Source organism: Culex pipiens, chromosome 3, assembly GCF_016801865.2.
Source record: "Culex pipiens pallens isolate TS chromosome 3, TS_CPP_V2, whole genome shotgun sequence".
Taxonomy (NCBI): Eukaryota; Metazoa; Arthropoda; class Insecta; order Diptera; family Culicidae; genus Culex; species Culex pipiens.
The window spans coordinates 72,146,108-72,164,492 of record NC_068939.1 but is presented as its reverse complement, the minus strand read 5'-3'; the positions used below and the strand labels follow the sequence as shown (position 1 = coordinate 72,164,492).

At 39.0% G+C, this 18,385-nt stretch overlaps 2 protein-coding genes and 1 long non-coding RNA gene across 3 annotated transcripts in view; 1 reads left to right on the top strand and 2 right to left on the bottom strand.

The window, feature by feature from the left end:
* The window catches only part of LOC120426777 (protein rhomboid), a 154,039-nt gene that overhangs the window by 64,931 nt on the left and 70,723 nt on the right, over window positions 1-18,385 (top strand). The gene's annotated exons all lie outside the window — the stretch shown is intronic.
* On the bottom strand, window positions 14,483-16,458 carry LOC120426779 (uncharacterized). Its single transcript, XM_039591553.2, has 3 exons — window positions 14,936-16,458; window positions 14,764-14,878; window positions 14,483-14,701 (listed from the first exon to the last, which is right to left on the bottom strand). The coding sequence occupies exon 1, from the start codon at window positions 16,215-16,217 to the stop codon at window positions 15,048-15,050; it is 1,170 nt and encodes a 389-aa protein (XP_039447487.1). The 5' UTR covers window positions 16,218-16,458; the 3' UTR covers window positions 14,483-14,701; window positions 14,764-14,878; window positions 14,936-15,047.
* On the bottom strand, window positions 17,098-17,973 carry LOC120426780 (uncharacterized). The gene is made up of 3 exons (XR_005606752.2): window positions 17,730-17,973; window positions 17,394-17,657; window positions 17,098-17,310 (listed from the first exon to the last, which is right to left on the bottom strand). It is a non-coding gene; the product is annotated as an uncharacterized LOC120426780 (long non-coding RNA).

Genomic DNA, 18,385 nt, shown 5'->3' with positions numbered 1-18,385 from the left:
GAAATCAACTTTATTTAAAAATTAATTGCTCGATTTTACAAAGAATCTCCTAACCAATGATTTTTTTTTCTTGAGATCCGATTCCTAAAACCCAAAAATCCTTCCCGAACATCACCAAAGACAAAACAGCGAGTGATTAATTACAAAGCTTCTTCTCCCACCCGGGATCAGGCGCGTAGCTAAAGCCATCAAAAAGTGCTTCTTTCCGTGAGAGAGTCAAAGAGTACAAGCCCGATCGAAGGCCCGATCAGTAACACAAATCATACAACAGCAGCAACAAAAAAAAACACAGCTCCTCAAATGCTTATAAGCCCGTCAACGCAGTCATAGAACAGCCATAAAAGAGGATGAAAAAGCCTCCACCACCCCGAAAATCTTATTACTGGAAACAAGTTCATGACGGATGATAATCAGCTGCCGAGAGGTGGGCTCAGCCTCTAATTCTCCATCGCGGGCCTCTCCCATGCCCCGAGTGGGTTCTCACCCAGCTTCCCCGACTTTGAGTTGGAGACCACCCAAAGCCCATCGCTTCGCCTATTAATTTTCGCGCCATTCACTGATTTGTTGTGTCCGATTAGAACGTTCGATCTTTTCGTCTTTTTCTCAAGTTTGTTGTAGTCGGCTTCCGATGGGGTCTTTGAAGATCTGCGCCGTGTCGGGTTGTTCCGTCTCACTTGCACCACGTGGTGTTGAAGGAAGAGGAGAGGCGAAGCGCGCTCGCGATGATCATTAAGGGGAGTTTCTCTACGGCCATGACTCGTTGGACCCGAGGAAGGAAGATCGACTTCGGAGTTGGGACGCGGACGTGGAGATCGGGCAAACATTATTGGTTGATTAGTCATAGGGACTCGGGCTAACTCGGGCGAGATTGGGTCACACAAGGTGGTAAAGTATGGTATTGTTTTAAAGTTATTTACAAGTATTGCTTTTATATGAAATCAGAAAAGTAGTTGATAAATGAAGATTTTTTTTCTGCACTAGTCGTACGTTAAATCAACGCCGAGTTGGATAAAAGTTTTGTCTACGAGGGGATGGGGTTCGAGATTTTCAAAAAAGTGTCCACGTGGTTTATGGATGGTCCCATAGATAATTGAATAATAATAGTAACAAAAATATTTTTAAAAATTATGTCAATTAAATACAGTGTATTAAAAAATTGTCCGTACAGACCTGCACGGAATCAATATTCACTGTTATAATCCCTAATTTTTTAGTCTGGTTTCAACTTTTGTACATCAATCGACGGGGGGGAATGTCCTCATTACGACCCTGACATTGATTTGTCAAAAAAATGTAATTAAAAAAAATTACTAATAAAAGTCCCAAATTTCGGCCAAAAAATTGTCCGTACACCTCTGGGTGCTGAATAGTGGTTCGCAAAACGGCCTCAATTTTGAACTGTCAAAGTGGAACCAATTTACTGTTCGCTAGAAGTAGAGAGTATTGTTATCGATCATTTTAAAAAAAAGTTTTTTTGTTCAAGAATGATTTTTTGTTGGCTTTTGAGAACCTGAAATTGAAGTTAAGAAATCTTTACAAAGTTGAAGGCGAGATCGTCATTTTTTAAAATTGTGAATTGAAATTGTTTATGGAGTCGATGCGGTTATATCCATCCAGAAGCTGTCTTAATCTTGATTTGAGTCACATACACACCATTTTCCAGCAAAAATTATCAAAAACTAACCAAAATGAAACACAAACAACTAAACATAAACAGCTCATTTATCAGTAAGAAAAAAGTCATGCTTGTGCTTGAACAGCTTCCTAATTTGTAGATGTAAACAAAGTTGGATCATTCGGAAATCACGTTACGAATTCGCTCTATTCATCACCCAGGTACACCTCATTAATCTACTAAGTTTGAATTAAATCAAGTAATTAAATGTTGTATTTAAATTTGTCATTTTAAAGTGCCTCCAACACACTTGAAGCGTTTTTGAATTGTTGATAACATTGTTTGGTAAGTTCATATGAAAATCTATTTATATATAAAAATTCGATGGTTTTGTTCGAACGCGAATCAATTCAACACGGAACGTCGGATCGAGTTGCTCTTTGTTGCGTTGGGTTCGTAAAAGCCCAAGGAAGGTTTATACGCTAACCTATTGACATTTTGGCCACTCTGGAACCGATTCCGGAGCATCGGCAAATTGTATGGTGAAAGTTACATAAAATCAAATTTAGACCACAGGAGGCTAGCCGGCTGAATAAGCAAAAAAGTTAAAAACGTCAACAAACGAAAAAAAAAAATGCAGAACGAAATTTGTCGGGTAAGGCTAGTTAAGTATAAATTTCTTCATTTATGTAAAACTTTACGAAACATGAGTATTTCAAGCCACTATTTTTGAAAAATTGCTTTTAAGTGTTAAAAGGACACCAACTAAACATTTTCCAACAAAAACCGTCGAAAAAACCATTGTTTACACATGTTTTATTGTCACTTTGAAGTAAAAATAGCGTTACGGAACAAAACCGTCGGATAATCCTGATCGGTCCGGAACCAGAGTGGCCGCTAGAGGGACACTTTTCCGATGGTCAAATAGAGGAAAAATATCTTTCTTTTTTAACTTGAAACATCCAAATTGTGGGTCTCGTGGCGCAGGGGTAGCGGCTTCGGCTGCCGATCCCGAAGATGCTATGAGACGCGGGTTCGATTCCCGCCTTATCCACTGAGCTTCTATCGGATGGTGAAGTAAAACGTCGGTCCCGGTTTCTCCTGTCTCGTCAGAGGCGCTGGAGCAGAAATCCCACGTTAGAGGAAGGCCATGCCCCGGGGGGCGTAGTGCCAATAGTTTCGTTTTTTTTTATCCAAATCCGTTCAGTGCAGCCCGATTCAGACACTATACTATGGAATATTTAAATTTTATTCTCAATTGATTCAATAACTTAGCTAAGTAACCCATTTTAAGCCTAATAAGCGGTCGTGTTTGAATGATGCTGGATAATACGGAGTGTTCCTTGAAATTTATTAAAACTAAGTACACCAACTAGTAGAGTAACTTTTTGTGAACATTTCTGTTTATTTTCACTTTTATTATAAGTTATGCTATTACTTTTACAAGCATTTAAAAAAAATCTCGAAAATAAAAAAATACGTATTTTGGGAAATTGAGTTTTAGTGAAAAAAAAGTTGAAAAAAAATCTGCAAATTTTTTTTCCGTGTACCTATTTTTTCTCAAAAGTCCTCAACAATACCTACAACCTTGCCGAAGACACCAAATTGATCCGAAAATTCACTCAAAAGTTACAGCTGTTTGAATATTTATATACCATTTTTGTATGGACAGCAGCCAAAATTGTATGGAGACTTGTATGGGTGAACCAATGACGCAAAATAGCTTATTTGGTCATAGGGAAGGCCCCCACAAAGTTTGAGTCAAATAAAAAAATACAAAAAATAAAAATGGTCGAAATCGACCGATTTCGTAGAGAGTTGCTCAAATGCATTCTAATCAGTCGGAATGCATTAGGCCACGCCCATTTACCTATTTTCAGCTTAGTTCTTTTGGGTCTGCTTAGTGCTGCCAAAATTGGAGAAATTTTAAGCGAACACTCACGAAAAGTAGCATTTATAGAGAAAATTTCCTGGCATCACTGGCTCACACCAACAGGCGCGCTGGTGGTGTTGGTGGCCACATTTTATTCTTTATTTGCCTTCGCTTCTCGCTCGGTTTTCTTCAGCCTTCGATTAGAATGGGTAGGCAATAGTCAAACGTCAAAAGACTTTGCGCGTTTGTTGTTTTTATGGCGCTTGCTAATTATGTACATGTTTCGGGATTGTTTTTCAAGTGAGTGACTAACTAATGTGCAAAAGAACATGTTGCCAAAAGTTGGTATCGAATGCGCCGTGAAAAAGTAAGCGAAAGTGAAAAGTTGATTTTGGCGATATTCATAAGGCGTTTGAGGGTTTCTCGCGTGTGTCACTGTGTGTGCCACCAAAATGATGAGAAATGGTCTGGCAAAATAGAAATTATGATCAAAAGTGTATTAAATTTGTTCTCTTTGGCCAGTAAATGGCATATATTTGCGTGCTTACTTGAGGCGGTGCTGTTGCTGGTAAGTTTTTGGGTGAGATTCCTATTCTACAAAAAAAGTGTAACAATCAATACTTAGCGAAAAAAATTTGGCTGTGCTTCACTATGACAATGTGTCAAATTGGTGTTTTTAAAGGTTCAGGGTTTTGTCCCATAAAACATATAAGAATTTAAATACTAATATATTTATATAGCACCGTTTCCGGTAAAATAGACTTAAGAATCAAAAGTTACAGCCATTATAAGGTAAAAAGATGCAAATTTCAAACATGAATATCTCGAGAAAGCGCAGGCCAAACTTTAAGCACCAGGTTGCATTCGAAAGAGAAGATCTAGCACTTTAAACGCTGAAAAAATCCCAAGGATACTTTTCTTTAAACTCGATATATCTTCATTTGAAAACGTCTCATTTTAATGGGATAAGTGTATGGTACCACCCTAACGAAATTCAGAAAATTGTCCAACTATATTTTTTCCATGTGGTTTTGCCCGCTGAATCCGAATCTGACCTCAGAACTGAGCCCAAGTATCAAAAAATCGCTTTTTGTTCATATGACTTTACACAAAAACCCAAAGAAATCCTGCTAGCGGTCTCAATCACCTGTCGCATCGCTTTACATTAAGCTATCGAGAGCAACGTTTTATTTCATTATTCATTGATCCTATTGTGCCGGAGGGGTTGTTGAATTCGGCATCTCATCATCACATCATCATCACCGACCCGGGACCATCATCACGCGATCATTACGGCCGCCGGCAGATCTTCCTTTCCACACAGAAGCTCCGCGAGGGCCATTGTTTTTGGTTCCCCAGGGGTCTTTCGGAAGCAATCGTTCCCACCGGCGGGAGGTCCCACGCCGTCGATCGTGGTTAATCCTATAAAATAACCGGGAAGCTGGGAGCTGTTGCTGTTTAACCGACAACACAGCGCATGTTTTATGTTTTCTACCGAAAAAGTGAAATAATGTACCAATTAGTGCCGGTTATTGTGTGATTGGGCGGCTGCTTTAAGCAAGAATGAGTTTGCTACAAAGTTGCCAAAATTAATCAAACCTTGGTTTTACTTGGTGGGACTCGTTCCGGGTGTGGATCAACCGCGGATTACGGCGGGTTGTCGGTGAGATCTTAATGTTCCACTTTTTTTATTCAAACTGGGGTGCAAAGTATAACAAAACATGCAAGCTGCAAATTCAAGTTTAATCACGGTAACTACTTCCTAAATCAGACTTCTTTTTGAGCGCGGCTGACCTGCATGTCGGCGCTCTGTTTGCATACATTGTCGTCTCATTATATTCCTTAGACGTCGTCCTGAATGGCTCGAGTTATTCCCTAGTCCCGGCTGTGTTTATTGAGTTATACCAACAAGGCGACGACGGTGGTCGACGTACCTACAAAATTTCACGTGCACCGGTGAACGACACTGCCAAATGTGAGTTTGTTAGACTGGTTCAATTCACTACTTCACTACTTGAAATTATGAAATTTTGAAACGAAACTAACAGAACTTGGTGGTCTCTCAGATTCCAGTTCTAGGCGTTCCAAGGCTCAAATGGCGAAAGAACCCAAACCTCGTCCTGGCTCGCTCTCGCTCGAAAAATCGAAAAGTCGTCAAGTAGAATCTACATTTTCTTTAGATCCAAAATTTGAACCAGTCTACCCTGTTCATTCCCGGTACCAAACATACGTACGAAAAAAAAAGCAAATTTCTTTGCTCCCGTGTGCACAGAATCATAATCATTTCAACAATGTGAGGCTGGAAAACCATATGCCAACCACTTTCCGCATCTCTTCCTGTGCGCGCGCGGGGTCGTCGCCGCCGCCAGGAAGTGCAAGGAAGTAATAATAGGGAAAAAAAGGTGAATTATAATAAGAATATTATTTAGACACGAGCCACGGCTCTATTGAAGGACTGACTGCGCGCACTCGGTGCAGCTTTACCAAACAGGGAGTTCAAACAGCACAACAGGAATTGGAACAACAGCAAACAAAAAAAATCTGCCTCCTTGTTTGAACAATACGCCTAGCGGAGAGGCATGTGGCTTAGATTTCTTGCCAGCATTTTTTTCTTTTTTGCTCTAGTTCAATCTGCCACTTAACTTCCGTTGTTTTGTGTTTTGGACTTCAAATCCTTTTTTGCTTTCTTTAGATCCGCTCTGTTGTGAATGGAATAACGATAATTGAAGGTCTAGCAATAAAACGATTCCTGGTGAAGGATATGCTGAATGGAAATTTGGCTCTTTTTTATTTAATCGAGGGTTGACTGATGACGAGTTGACACAGAGTGGAAGTTGCTTTCTGGAAGCAATGTGTCGCCGTGTTTGATTTCAGTGCGAGGAGGGAATGATTGATCCCATTGAATTAGCGCCTGCTGCTTTTATTGTCGATGAATAATTTTGAATGAAGACTTTGGGTCAATATGATGATGATTTATGTTAACGATAATTGAATTGCTGGAGCTGCTTCTTTAAATAAATAAAAGTTGAACTGTAAAAATGACATTTTTCTACCAAAACTGAGATAACTTAAAAATTAACCCTCTAACAACACAACCCCGCCTCTACACGGGCTTCGATCTGAAAATTCGCCAAAAATCAAATTTTCAACCGTTTTTTGATATTTAAAAGGCATTGGAAAGAAGAACTCTAAAATTTTTAGAAAATTTATGGGTTAGAAGTTTGACATGTTTATGCGACTTTGTCAATGTTTTTAAAAATATCAGGGGTTTCAGGGGTCAACTTTGGCTGTGTTTTTTACTAACAATTCCTATATTTTAAGTAAAAATAAGTATGCAGTAATTTTTATAGTGTCCCAGACTCTTTGCACTTTTTTCAATTTAAATGATAATGTTGCCATTCTATAGAGGAAAATGTGAAAAACATGCAAAAAATTAAAAAAGTGGCTACATAAAAAAACTAGATAGGCAAAAAGTAATGATAGGAGGTGACAGAATAGGCCAAACACTATCAAAAACAAACATAAACTAAACATGATACATGCAAATTAAAATACTGAAAATTAAATAAGAAAAACATACAACAAGAGAAGTAAAGTTTCTCAAAATGACCTCCTGAACACAGGAAAAATAAAAATGTGTGAAGAAACATACACATACACTTTTTTGCAATTCCGTCGTGAATTTACTTACTTTTCCTGCCATTCTTGAACGACTTTTCTGTACCAAAAATAACAGAATCAAATAGCAACACTTTTCAAAATAAATGCTGAAAAGTTCTACTTTTCAGCACTTGTTTCGAAAAGTAACACTTTTCAACATTTTTTTTATTTAAACGATTTATTGACAAAATACATGAAAATTTGACATAAAATTTCACTCAGTCTGTGTTTTTTGAAATGTTGTATGGAACTCGATGCAAAACTTGATTTTTTCAGCACTCTTCGTATTTATCCAACTCGGTGAACCTCGTTGGATAAATGTACGACTCGTGCTGAAAAAATCCTCTTTTTGCAACTTGTTGCATAAACTACTAGTATGGAACTCGTTGCAATTTTTTTAGCACTCGTCGTTTTTATCCAACTCGGTGAACCTTGTTGGATAAATATACGACTCGAAAAAAAATCTTTTTGCAACTTGTTGCATAAACTACTATTTTAGCACTGCTAAATTTTTTTTTTGGTGACGAAAAGAAGGCTATTTCGTCACTATAGAAGGACAAAAACTACTATTTCAGACATAAGCTTCCAGACAAAGTCAAAACGGCATTTTACAATATAAGCTTTTCAAATTTTTGGTAATCTGATATTTGGAATCAAAACCAACTTTGTGTTACAATTTAAAATATGTAGGGGAGTGTGGGGTAATTTGGACACCCTAAGGAAATTGCTCTGCCACGGGTTGTATGGATATTTTAAAGGAATGTGGATGACACCAGAGGATAAAAGAGACCATATTTGATGAAAAAATGTTATTAATTTCGATAAATTTTGATGAAAAACCCATTTTAATCGCAAAATTTAATAGGTGTCCAAATTTTTGTGTGGGGTAATATGAGTACCCCTATGGGGTAATTTGGACATGCCTTGTGGGGTAATATGGACACCTTTGGTGGGGTAATTTGAACACATCGATGCCTCTGTGCTCTCTTGTACTAAGCTTGCTGGTTTTCCTATCTAGTTAGCATAAGAGAGCACAGAGGCATCGACATGTTGAAGAATAAGTTTAACCAAAGTTTAACATTTGATTTTTTGAGCATGTTTTTTATCCTTCAACATGGTTTTGTAATTGCTTTATGTTTTTAAGTGTTTTTCGTTCACAATATTTCATCAAAGGTTTAAATAATGATTTTTTGATAGAACTATAATTCAATAGGAAGATAACAAATAGTTCAGTGTAGTATACATAATTTAATCATTCATTCTGAAATGATTTAAACATTGATTCTGGATTAGGCCCAAGTTTAATTTTTAGTGATTAAGGTATCGTTTAGATTTATCTAAACCAATCTTTATATAGAAATAATTATCCTGAAACTATCCATTTTTTAATTTTACATTCCATAGCCCTTCAAATTTAAATATTATTGTAAACCAGCATAGAAATTTTAAATGTCAAAGAAATAAATTTAAAACAATCAACATTAGATTCTAGTTGAACAAAAAAGTGCAGTAATGAGACTTTCATCCATTCGAATATTGAAATACATTTACCCTAATTAAAAAACAATTGCGGTTTTGTGGAAGTTCTCATTACTCGCATTCCTCCCTCTAAATTTATCTAAATCCCTTTCAAAACTCAACCAACCATGAAAGTTACTTTTTTTTATCTAATAGGTAGACTTTCAGGTATGTCCAATAGCGTGGTTCACGTTTCTATGAAAAAGACAAAAGTTGTTATTTTGTCTTGCATCAACCAGAATTTCGTTCTTTTATGTCCCCAGAAGCACTCCTGAAAATTTGAGCCCATTTGGTAAGGTCTAGGAGCTCCAGTTTTAATCTGAAATTTATATGGGATTTTGATTTATTTACGATGGGAAACTATCTTTTTTTACATTGTATTAGGATTTTTTTTTTATAAATCGATGAAATGACTTGATTCTTATAGTAGGAGATAGGTTTTGAACTGGGGAACAACTTTGTAGAACATACCAACAAGCTAGGAAGTGACCCTTTAAAGATACAGATACTTTTAGATGGTGGCTGGCCCCTTCAAAAGCCACCATCTAAAAGTATCTGTATCTTTAAAGGGTCACTTCCTAGCTTGTTGGTATGTTCTACAAAGTTGTTCCCCAGTTCAAAACCTATCTCTTACTATAAGAATCAAGTCATTTCATCGATTTATAAAAAAAAATCCTAATACAATGTAAAAAAAGATAGTTTCCCATGGAAAATAAATCAAAATCCCATATAAATTTCAAATTAAAACTGGAGCTCCTAGACCTTACCAAATGGGCTCAAATTTTCAGGAGTGCTTCTGGGGACATAAAAGAACGAAATTCCGGTTGATGCAAGACAAAATAACAACTTTTGTCTTTTTCATAGAAACGTGAACCACGCTAATGTCCAAATTACCCCCATAGCATGTGATATCAAAAATTGCAATTTTTGATGATAAAAATGGATAAAATGCACAATATTTATACGTACATATCTCAGGCATCGTCAAAAGAATCCCCTTAAACAAAAATTGTCCACTTTTTTTGCCATATAATCCATGCAAAACCTTATTTCCCAATCCTCAAATATTAGAACTTAAGGCAGTGCCAACCGGCCTTTGGACACTTTGGCATATTATACCAAATCTACTTAACTTATTCCAGCTTTTTTGGTTTGTCCATACTCTTAGGTCATTACTAGTACTAGCCTTATCACTTAAATTGCCGTTTTCACTTTATATCCGACGAAAAGGCGATTTTTAAAGGGGTGTCCAAATTACCCCCACTTTCCATATTACCCCAAACTCCCCTATGCAGCATTTAGTTTAATTGATATCCTCTTAAGTGAGATTTTGAATAAGAAAAAGTGATATTCAAAAAAATTTGGGCATTACTGATTTTCATTGAATATGTTAAATACTTTTAAATAAATGTTACTATCTTAAAATTAGTTGAACATTCCAATGAATGATCTCATTGAAATACCGTCATCTTCAAAAATCAAGCCCTTCGCCTTTTTGAGGTATGCAGTTTTCAAAACACCCCGGTCAATTTTGAAACTCCAACCAATCTTGGGACCGGCACACATTTCTACACTACTAATCAAACCAGATGCTGCTGCTGCAATGATCGAAATTCCTCAGAACGCAAACGCACGTCAAACCCCAAGAATGCCATCATGCCACGTTCGGCCCTTAAGAAAAAAAGGGAACCTTCGAAATGGCCTCGCCCCAAATGAGAAAACAAAAAAAAAAAACCCCGGTATAAATTGGCCAAAATTATCCGTCCATAAAACGTTACTATTCATTAAAAATAACGAAAGTACAAGCGCGTTAAACATGCAAAGGCCTTCGCTCAGCCGGTCGGCCAAGTCCAACGATATGGTTCTAAACCGTTTGCTCCAAATTCTTCGCCTTAATCGCCGGCCCACGGACTCCTGAAGAAGCAAAGCAACACACGAAGTAGCATGCAAGCTTACTTAACTTTTATCCTTTTGTCCGAGTCCGGGGCTTGGGCAATTTCGAGCATCATCAGACTGAAAAATTGGCTGTTAAACTTGTGCGCCACAAGTCGCCTCTTTTTTTTCGAAAAAAGGGCTCCCCACATGATTGTGGTGATGATGATGGAGAACTCTTCCAGAAGGGGGCCGTCCGCATATTATTATCTGTTTCAGGGGAACGTGATGGCACAGGTGTGTGGAGGCCAAACCAACCTGGGCTGGCATTTGAATGCCCCCCGCTCCCACTAATGGGTCTTTTTCAGTATATGGCATGGGTGCAGTATCATGGTGATTAATAATAAATTGGAAAAGTGCATTCGGGGGCACATTATCCATCCTGGGCCAACACGTGGAATGCGCGGAATGTGTGTGTGTAGTAATTTATCACCGTAATTACTGTGTTTAACATTCCGGCTGCTGCTGCTGCTGTGGATATTACTGAATTGCTATTTTTTCAGTTTAATTTGCTGTGTATATTTTTAAAGCAAATTGGAAAAAGCCGCAAATAACACCAACATTTTCATTGAAATTTATCATTCAACAAAAAATAGATCGATTTAAAATTTGATGAAGACATGTCTAAAGCTGATTTAAAAAATATTCAAAAATTTCTACCATGTGCAATGCAGCCCCAAGAGATTGATGCTTCGCAGATATGGGCCAGGTGATCCGTCGACGGTTAGAACCGGTGTCCTGTCGTCGTCAGCCGCTCGTCTCGAGAAGATTATGAAACTACATTTGCTCGGGGCTACCGGTAGAGCCAATGCGTTGATTCTGCCTACCACTTCGTCTATCGCTGTCTGGATGTTACAAATACTCTCGTCGAGGTTCACGCCTCGACACGAAACTGTTATGTCGTCTGAATATCACGACGTTAAAGCACAGAGGACTCAACGTAGACCCTTGCGGTAGACCAACCCATGTCACCCGTTGAAATGGGTTACCATCCAAAACCGCGTAGAGCATTTTCCTGCATTCAAAATCATATTTATCATGTCTAAGATCACTAATAATATATTGATTTTTTTTGTGATATTTCGCTGTTCATTATCGCAAAAAGTTTTTTTTACGATAAAAAGTTCGTCAATACTTTAATATTTTGAAAACAAATTATTGCGAAGCAACTGGGCAATTGTAAAATGCATTTTAAAACACTTTTTTCATTCAAATTTTAATACCATGGCTTGTAATTTAATTTTTTATGTTTTCAGGCGTGGAAAAAGTTTTAAAAAATTTAGTTTTCGTAAAAAACAAACCTTAGGTGGAAATTGTTTTAGTTATCAAAATTACGATAAGTTATTTTCCATGTTCTTTTCGGCAAAAATTCAATTTTACATTACAAAATAAAAGTATGACAGTGTTTCAAAGATTTCCAAATATCACTTAATTTTTTTTTTAAATTGGCTACACTGTCAAATATTTCGGCCATTGCTGGGGCACAGCTAAAACATTCTCTCTTTTGATCCTCTAAACATATCAATAGATATACATTTTCAAAAATATTGTTTTTGCGCAAATCAAAATTGTTAAAAAATAAAATGATGAAATGGTTTTTTGCCTTCCTCACCTTACTGAGGAAAGGCTATAAAATCACTCGATAAATGAACTTCTTAACTCGACCTCGTAGACCCACCTTCACGTATACCTATCGACTCAGAATCATGTTCTGAGCAAATGTCTGTGTGGATGTGTGTAGGTGGATGGACAAAAAAATTGTCACTCGATTATCTCCGGACTAGATGAACGGATTTTGACCGTAATAGTCTCATTCGATCCGTCTTGGGGTCCCATAGGTCTCTATTTAAAATCAGCAAGTTTAGTTAAGTACTTCAAAAGTTATGCTAAAAAAACGATTTTGGCGTATGTCCGGATGAATGTAAAAAGGGTGGTTTTTGCAAGAAACCCTATCATGTTATACATTTTCAGAAAGGTATTAAAAATACTTTTCCAATGAGCCCAAAACATTGAAGATCTGACAACCCTATCAAAAGTTAGTAGCACTTAAGTGTTATTTATTCACTTTTTGGAGGCCGGATCTCAGATATTTCAGTAAAAATTATGTCCGGGTCCATCATGCGACCCATCGTTAGATAGATAATTGAAAGACATTTCAAATGAGCCTAAAACATCAAGGATCTGACAACCGTATCAAAAGTTATTGGCACTTAAGTGTTATTTATATACTTTCTGGAGGCCGGATCTGAGATATTGTGATAAAAATATTGTCTGAATCTTCCATGTGAACTTTCATTGGATAGGTTTTTTTATCAGACCTTGCCGATGAGCCAGAAAATTGAAGGTCTGCGAACCCTATCAAAAGAAATCAGTAATAAAATTGATTTGTTAAACATGTTAAGGGAATGTTGCTGTTTTTACTGAATGTATTGACTTTATGAATGTGAGGAAGGCACAAACCACCTAAAGGTGGATTAAGTATCGTTTTTTTTTATTAAATACCTACAACTTTTCCGAAGAAACCTGTCAAATTGGGGCGAACTAATAATGCAAAATTGACTCTATGGTAATAGCGATGGACCCACAAACATGTAGCAAAATTAAAAAAGTACACCATCATCTGAATTGGGACAGCTGTTTTTGCAATGTTGCAACCTAATATTTTGATATTTTTGAGTGATTTCGGGTAGACCAAATTCAGACCAACAAAATGTGTACCGTCATCTGGGGTGAATCGGGACTACAGTCTGAATAGGGACATCAGTGTTTAGAGCACTTAAAGGTTTTAATTTTGGAAATGGATGTACACATTTTGTTGGTCTGAGTCTGTTCTAATTGAAACCAACCAGAAAAATCAAAATATTTTGCTCTAACATTGTTAAAACTGCTGTCCCAATTCGCCCCATGTGTCCCAATTCACCCCAGTTGACGGTACATCCATTTCCAAATTTGAAGCTTTTAACTGCTCTAAAACGTGCTGTCTCTTTTCAGACTGTAGTCCCGATTCGCCCCAGATTACGGCTACAAAAAAAGTTATTAAAAAGCCGATTCCTTGAAGAGTTATTTATTATACTATGCTTTTAAGCATTTTTCAAAAACTTGGGCACTTTGAAGCTAGTTTGAAATCATAAATTTTGGAAAATATTTTTCATATGTTAATTGGTATTTACAAGGAAATTTTACTATATGTTTAAAGTATGATAACGTTATGAAACTTCTTGTTTCTTATTTTGTTTAAATAAAGATTGACATTTATTATTAAGTTAAATTTTATTTGCAAAACCATAAATTCTTCAATTTAGAAAACAAACACAAAGTTAAAATTTATTTGTTGTTACAATTATTAATAACTCCAAAGAAAAGTTCAAATTACGGTTAAGGTTTGAACTTTGTTAATTTAGATTTCTATAGGTTTTCAAAGCATTGGATTGACTTAAGATCTTTTATTGGATAAATATGTTTTGTAAGGAATTTGAAATAAAAAACCGAACAATTTTCTAAATTATGTTTTAAAATTAAATTTACAATTATATGAATATTTCTCGCTATAGAAAGCATTGGTCAAATAAAAAAAGCAATTCAATTTGTAAAAGTTGTTGTTACCATCATTAAATTCCGTACAAATCCGTATTAAACGAAAACATCCATACAAAATTCTGGCCTGTTAAACTTCCTCGAAGAGGGTCGAAAATATAAACGATAAGAAAAAAATCCGTACAGTTGGTAGACTCAAATATAACTGTTATAATGTATGAATCATTATGTAATACGTTTTTTCTTAAAAATTGAAAATTGAATGTCTAGCAAAGTTTTTATTTATTCATTTGTCCTCCCTCCACCTTTGCCAAAGGCGAGAGAAAAATGTTTTAAATAAAATATGTACTAGCCTAACTAAATAAAAGATAAATTTAATTGAAATTTATCAATTTCTCACATTCATTAAATAAAGCAACACAATTTTGTTTTCAAAAAATTTATTACAAAAAATGCAAAAATACATTACAAAAATATAATACATTTCATTATAAAACAAAATCTTCAGTCTTCCAGATCTTCAAAAAGCCTCTCCGTCGGTATCGTCGTTCGGTCCAGTAACTCGGCATCTAAAATATCAAAACGATATATTTGTAATAATTTGTTGAACATTTACGATCTAAAAATATACCTTGCTAATCCATCCAAAATTCATCTCATATAATCAAATCTTCGTCCATCCATCATCTGCATCATCGTCTTGCTCGTCATATAGTCATCATCATCGCCATCATCGTCATCATCATCTGTAATAACCAAATAAAGTAAATTTTTTGATTTGAAAAAAAAAATCCAAAACTTACCAATAATATTTAGTCTACTCTGAAATCTCCAATCCAATCGTCTCATCATCGGGAACCAAGAAACGCTCAAAACTAGAAACAGCTCATGAAACGAGAAAAAACATTAAACAATTCAAACAAAAACAACCAAACAAATAACAGCGCAAAACATCGAACTACAAAACAAATGGCGCAAATACATCGATAATTTGGAATACCGCAATCGCAGCAACCAGGGCAAAGAATTAGTACGAGAATTTTGACAGGTGTAACACCAAAAATATTTTACTGCATTTGAATTTTGTGGAGGCAGTTCCGGCACCGTTTCCGGGCAACCTTTCACCGGAACCGAGTACAGGGTCGGAATTGAAGATTCCGACACTGTGAACTCTTTAACTTGGGCCAAATCTGAAAATCGAGCGGATTTTTTAGAATTTTGCGAAGTTTTTAAATTTCGAGGTTCCGGAACTCCCTCCGAAGAGTCTGAAATGGACAAATCAATTTTACGGACATAACGTTCTGCGCGCGGTTCCAAAGTGGAAGCCGCCGCATTAGGTACCGAAAATGCAACTGAATCGATTACCGGAGATTCCTCAACCAGATCCACCGGTTTTTTGGATTCAACCAAAGGATAGTCAATCGAATTTTGCTCCGTGACTGGTGGATCTGGTATCGGAACAACGGTAATCTCATCAATTTTGCCCTGGCACACCCCTGAAAGAGTCATTGAAAAATTTGGATCTACAGGCGGTTCCGGAATCGGAACCACCGTAGCATTGGCCGAATCGTTATTTATGGAAATTTCAATTACCGTCGGAGATTCCGCAACCGGATCCGCCGGTTCAACGGAGTGGTCAAAACAAGAATCAATAAATTTTCTGTCCGAAACCGGCGGATCCGGTATCGGAACAACCTCAACAATTTGGCCCTGGCATACCCCTGAAAAAGACAAATCAGTCAACAAAGAATTTTGACCTACGGACGGTTCCGGAATCGAAACCGCCGCAGAATTTTCCAAAGGGTTATTTAGTAAAATTTCAATTACCACCGGGGCTTCCGGACCCGGATCCGCCGGTTCAATGGAGTGGCCAAAACAAGAATCAATAAATTTTGTTTCCGAAACCAGCGGATCCGGTTCCGAAGCTCCCCCCGCCGAATCAATCCCCCCGTCAACCCGTCCGCCACCCGCAACCCGGTCAACGTCCGTTTCGTCCACTCGTATCTCCGGAGTGGCTAACTGCCCGGCCGTAGTGGCCTCTTCCGCGGCCTTCCGCCCTTTACGGCGAGACATTTTCGCACCCATTTCTCCGGCTATCTGAAAATAGAGAGAGAGAGAGAGAAATTAGTAAGTGCGTCTAATCTCAGCAACGTCCCAAGCGGGTATGGCTGAATAGGGGGTCTGCACTTGACCTACACCCCTCTCAGATTGTTATTTTCTGGTAACTATGGCTTCCATGGTTACGGCCGGTCCTGGTAACGTTGTTTTGTGTGGTTGGTGTTTGTTGGTTACTACGATCAGTAACGATCGGAAAAATGTCCGTGTCAAATTAATTAATTTCAGGATTTGAGACCCTCGATCAATGGGAAATTTTCCCTCATTTTTCCTCCGCCTAGACCAAACCTGAAATGGATACGGAAGAAAGCTAACCAGGTCGAAAGCAAGGCAATGGTCGATAGAAAATTGCGACACTTGCTGTCACCGCAGCCAGGTTGCTTCGATCGACGAACCACCCTCTGAAGCAAAACGCAACTTGTGATCGGAGACGGAAGAGGAAAGTAGAGCACTGCCCCGCCAGTGGTCCAACCCGCTGGCCAACAACAGTCGCCGTCGACAACCGAGGCGACGTGAAACCCCACCCCCCGCAGGTCAACTTTATTTCAGAGTCTATGACAAAGCTCCAGTCCTTCGCGGTGAAGGTTGAGTGCTTGTTAGTGCCCAAGGTGAATGGGCTGCTTCCGTCGTCGTCGGTAAACTTCGCTGACTGGATGATTTCAGAGTGCATCCAGCTGGCCGATCCCGCCTTCAGAGTCCGGACCGCATCGACATGCTGCTCGGATTGTCCGTGTTCTTCAGGCTCCTGAAAAGTAGACACGTTGAGTTGGGGAACGACTTACCGGATCTGCGCGAGACCTACCTGGGTTGGGTCGCCGCAGAAGAGGTCGGGGACACCGTCCCTGGCACATCAGCGAGTCCACGCTGGCAGGCCGAAAAGATAGAATATGCAACGCCTTTCACCACCGAACAGGAAGATTTCGCGGTATTCTTCCGCTCCACTCAAAGGTGGGACCCTACCGAGGTTCGCTTGCCGTTCCGCCTCGTCGTCGCCAGACTCGACGACAACTGCAGCCTCACCTTTTTTCTGTCGCTGGAAAAGCGACTCAACCGAGACCCGGATCTGCGGAAATAATTCGGTGAGTTTATTCAAGAATACCAATCCCTTGGGGCACTGCAAAACGGTCGACGAAACCGGTGACTCACCTAACCTTGGCCGCTACTTCTTTCTCCACCTTGCCTTTCTCCGCCCCTCGAACTCAACGACCGAGTTGTGGGTCGTTTTCGATGCCTCGGCGAAGATGTCTCCCTCCGCCATCTCCCTGAACGACGAAGGTTGTGCAGCACGACGTACTATCCCAGGAGATACAGCAGGTTGTCGAGAACGATTCGGCCGGAAAGCTCCAGTGTCTGGCACCCTTCCTGGACAACGGCCTTCTCGGAGTAGGAGGTAGACTGCAGCAATCGGAGCTGCCATTTGGGACGAATCATCAGCTGATTCTACTCAGGCATCGGGTCACGGACCTGATCATCGGAGCTTACCTGCACGCGGGGATGGCCTTGCTTGCCATCTTGAGAAGCCAGTTCTGGCTGCGCGACGGACGGTGGACACAGACGACCTACCCAGAGTCCGATGGCCTCGTCCGAACGGCTGACGTGCAGCACTACGGTCCGACGGCCTCTCGCCAAACTGGCCGTCCTCCCGATTCTGGACCTACTCCTGCTGGGTCTTCCCCCAGATGTTGACTCTTCAACGGTCGTAGAAAAATTGGCACCATTTTCTGTCACCGCAGCCAGGTTGCTTCGATCGACGAACTACCATTTGAAGCAAAAAGCAACTGTTGCTGCGATCGGCGACGGAAAAGGAAGGAAAAAAACTTGCGAAAACGTGTGGAGGAGATGAATCATGCAAGTTTTTCTCGTTATCAGTCTCGCGCTACCAGTCGTTTTGCCTGCCTCAATGCAATCCTGATGCAGCTCCATTGAATGCGATCTAGGATGATCGTATCAGCTTACGGTGCACCGGTGAAGAAGATCGAGGCGAACTCCAGGATCGATCTGATGCAGGATTTGAAGATGGTCAACAAGGCCGCTGGGTCAGCACCCCAGGACTGTCCAGCTACCGGTCGCATGAAGTTAGTGTAGGTGGCAGCGTAAAGACGTAAAGAAAATGTTTTCACCAGGAAAGCGTTGGTGCA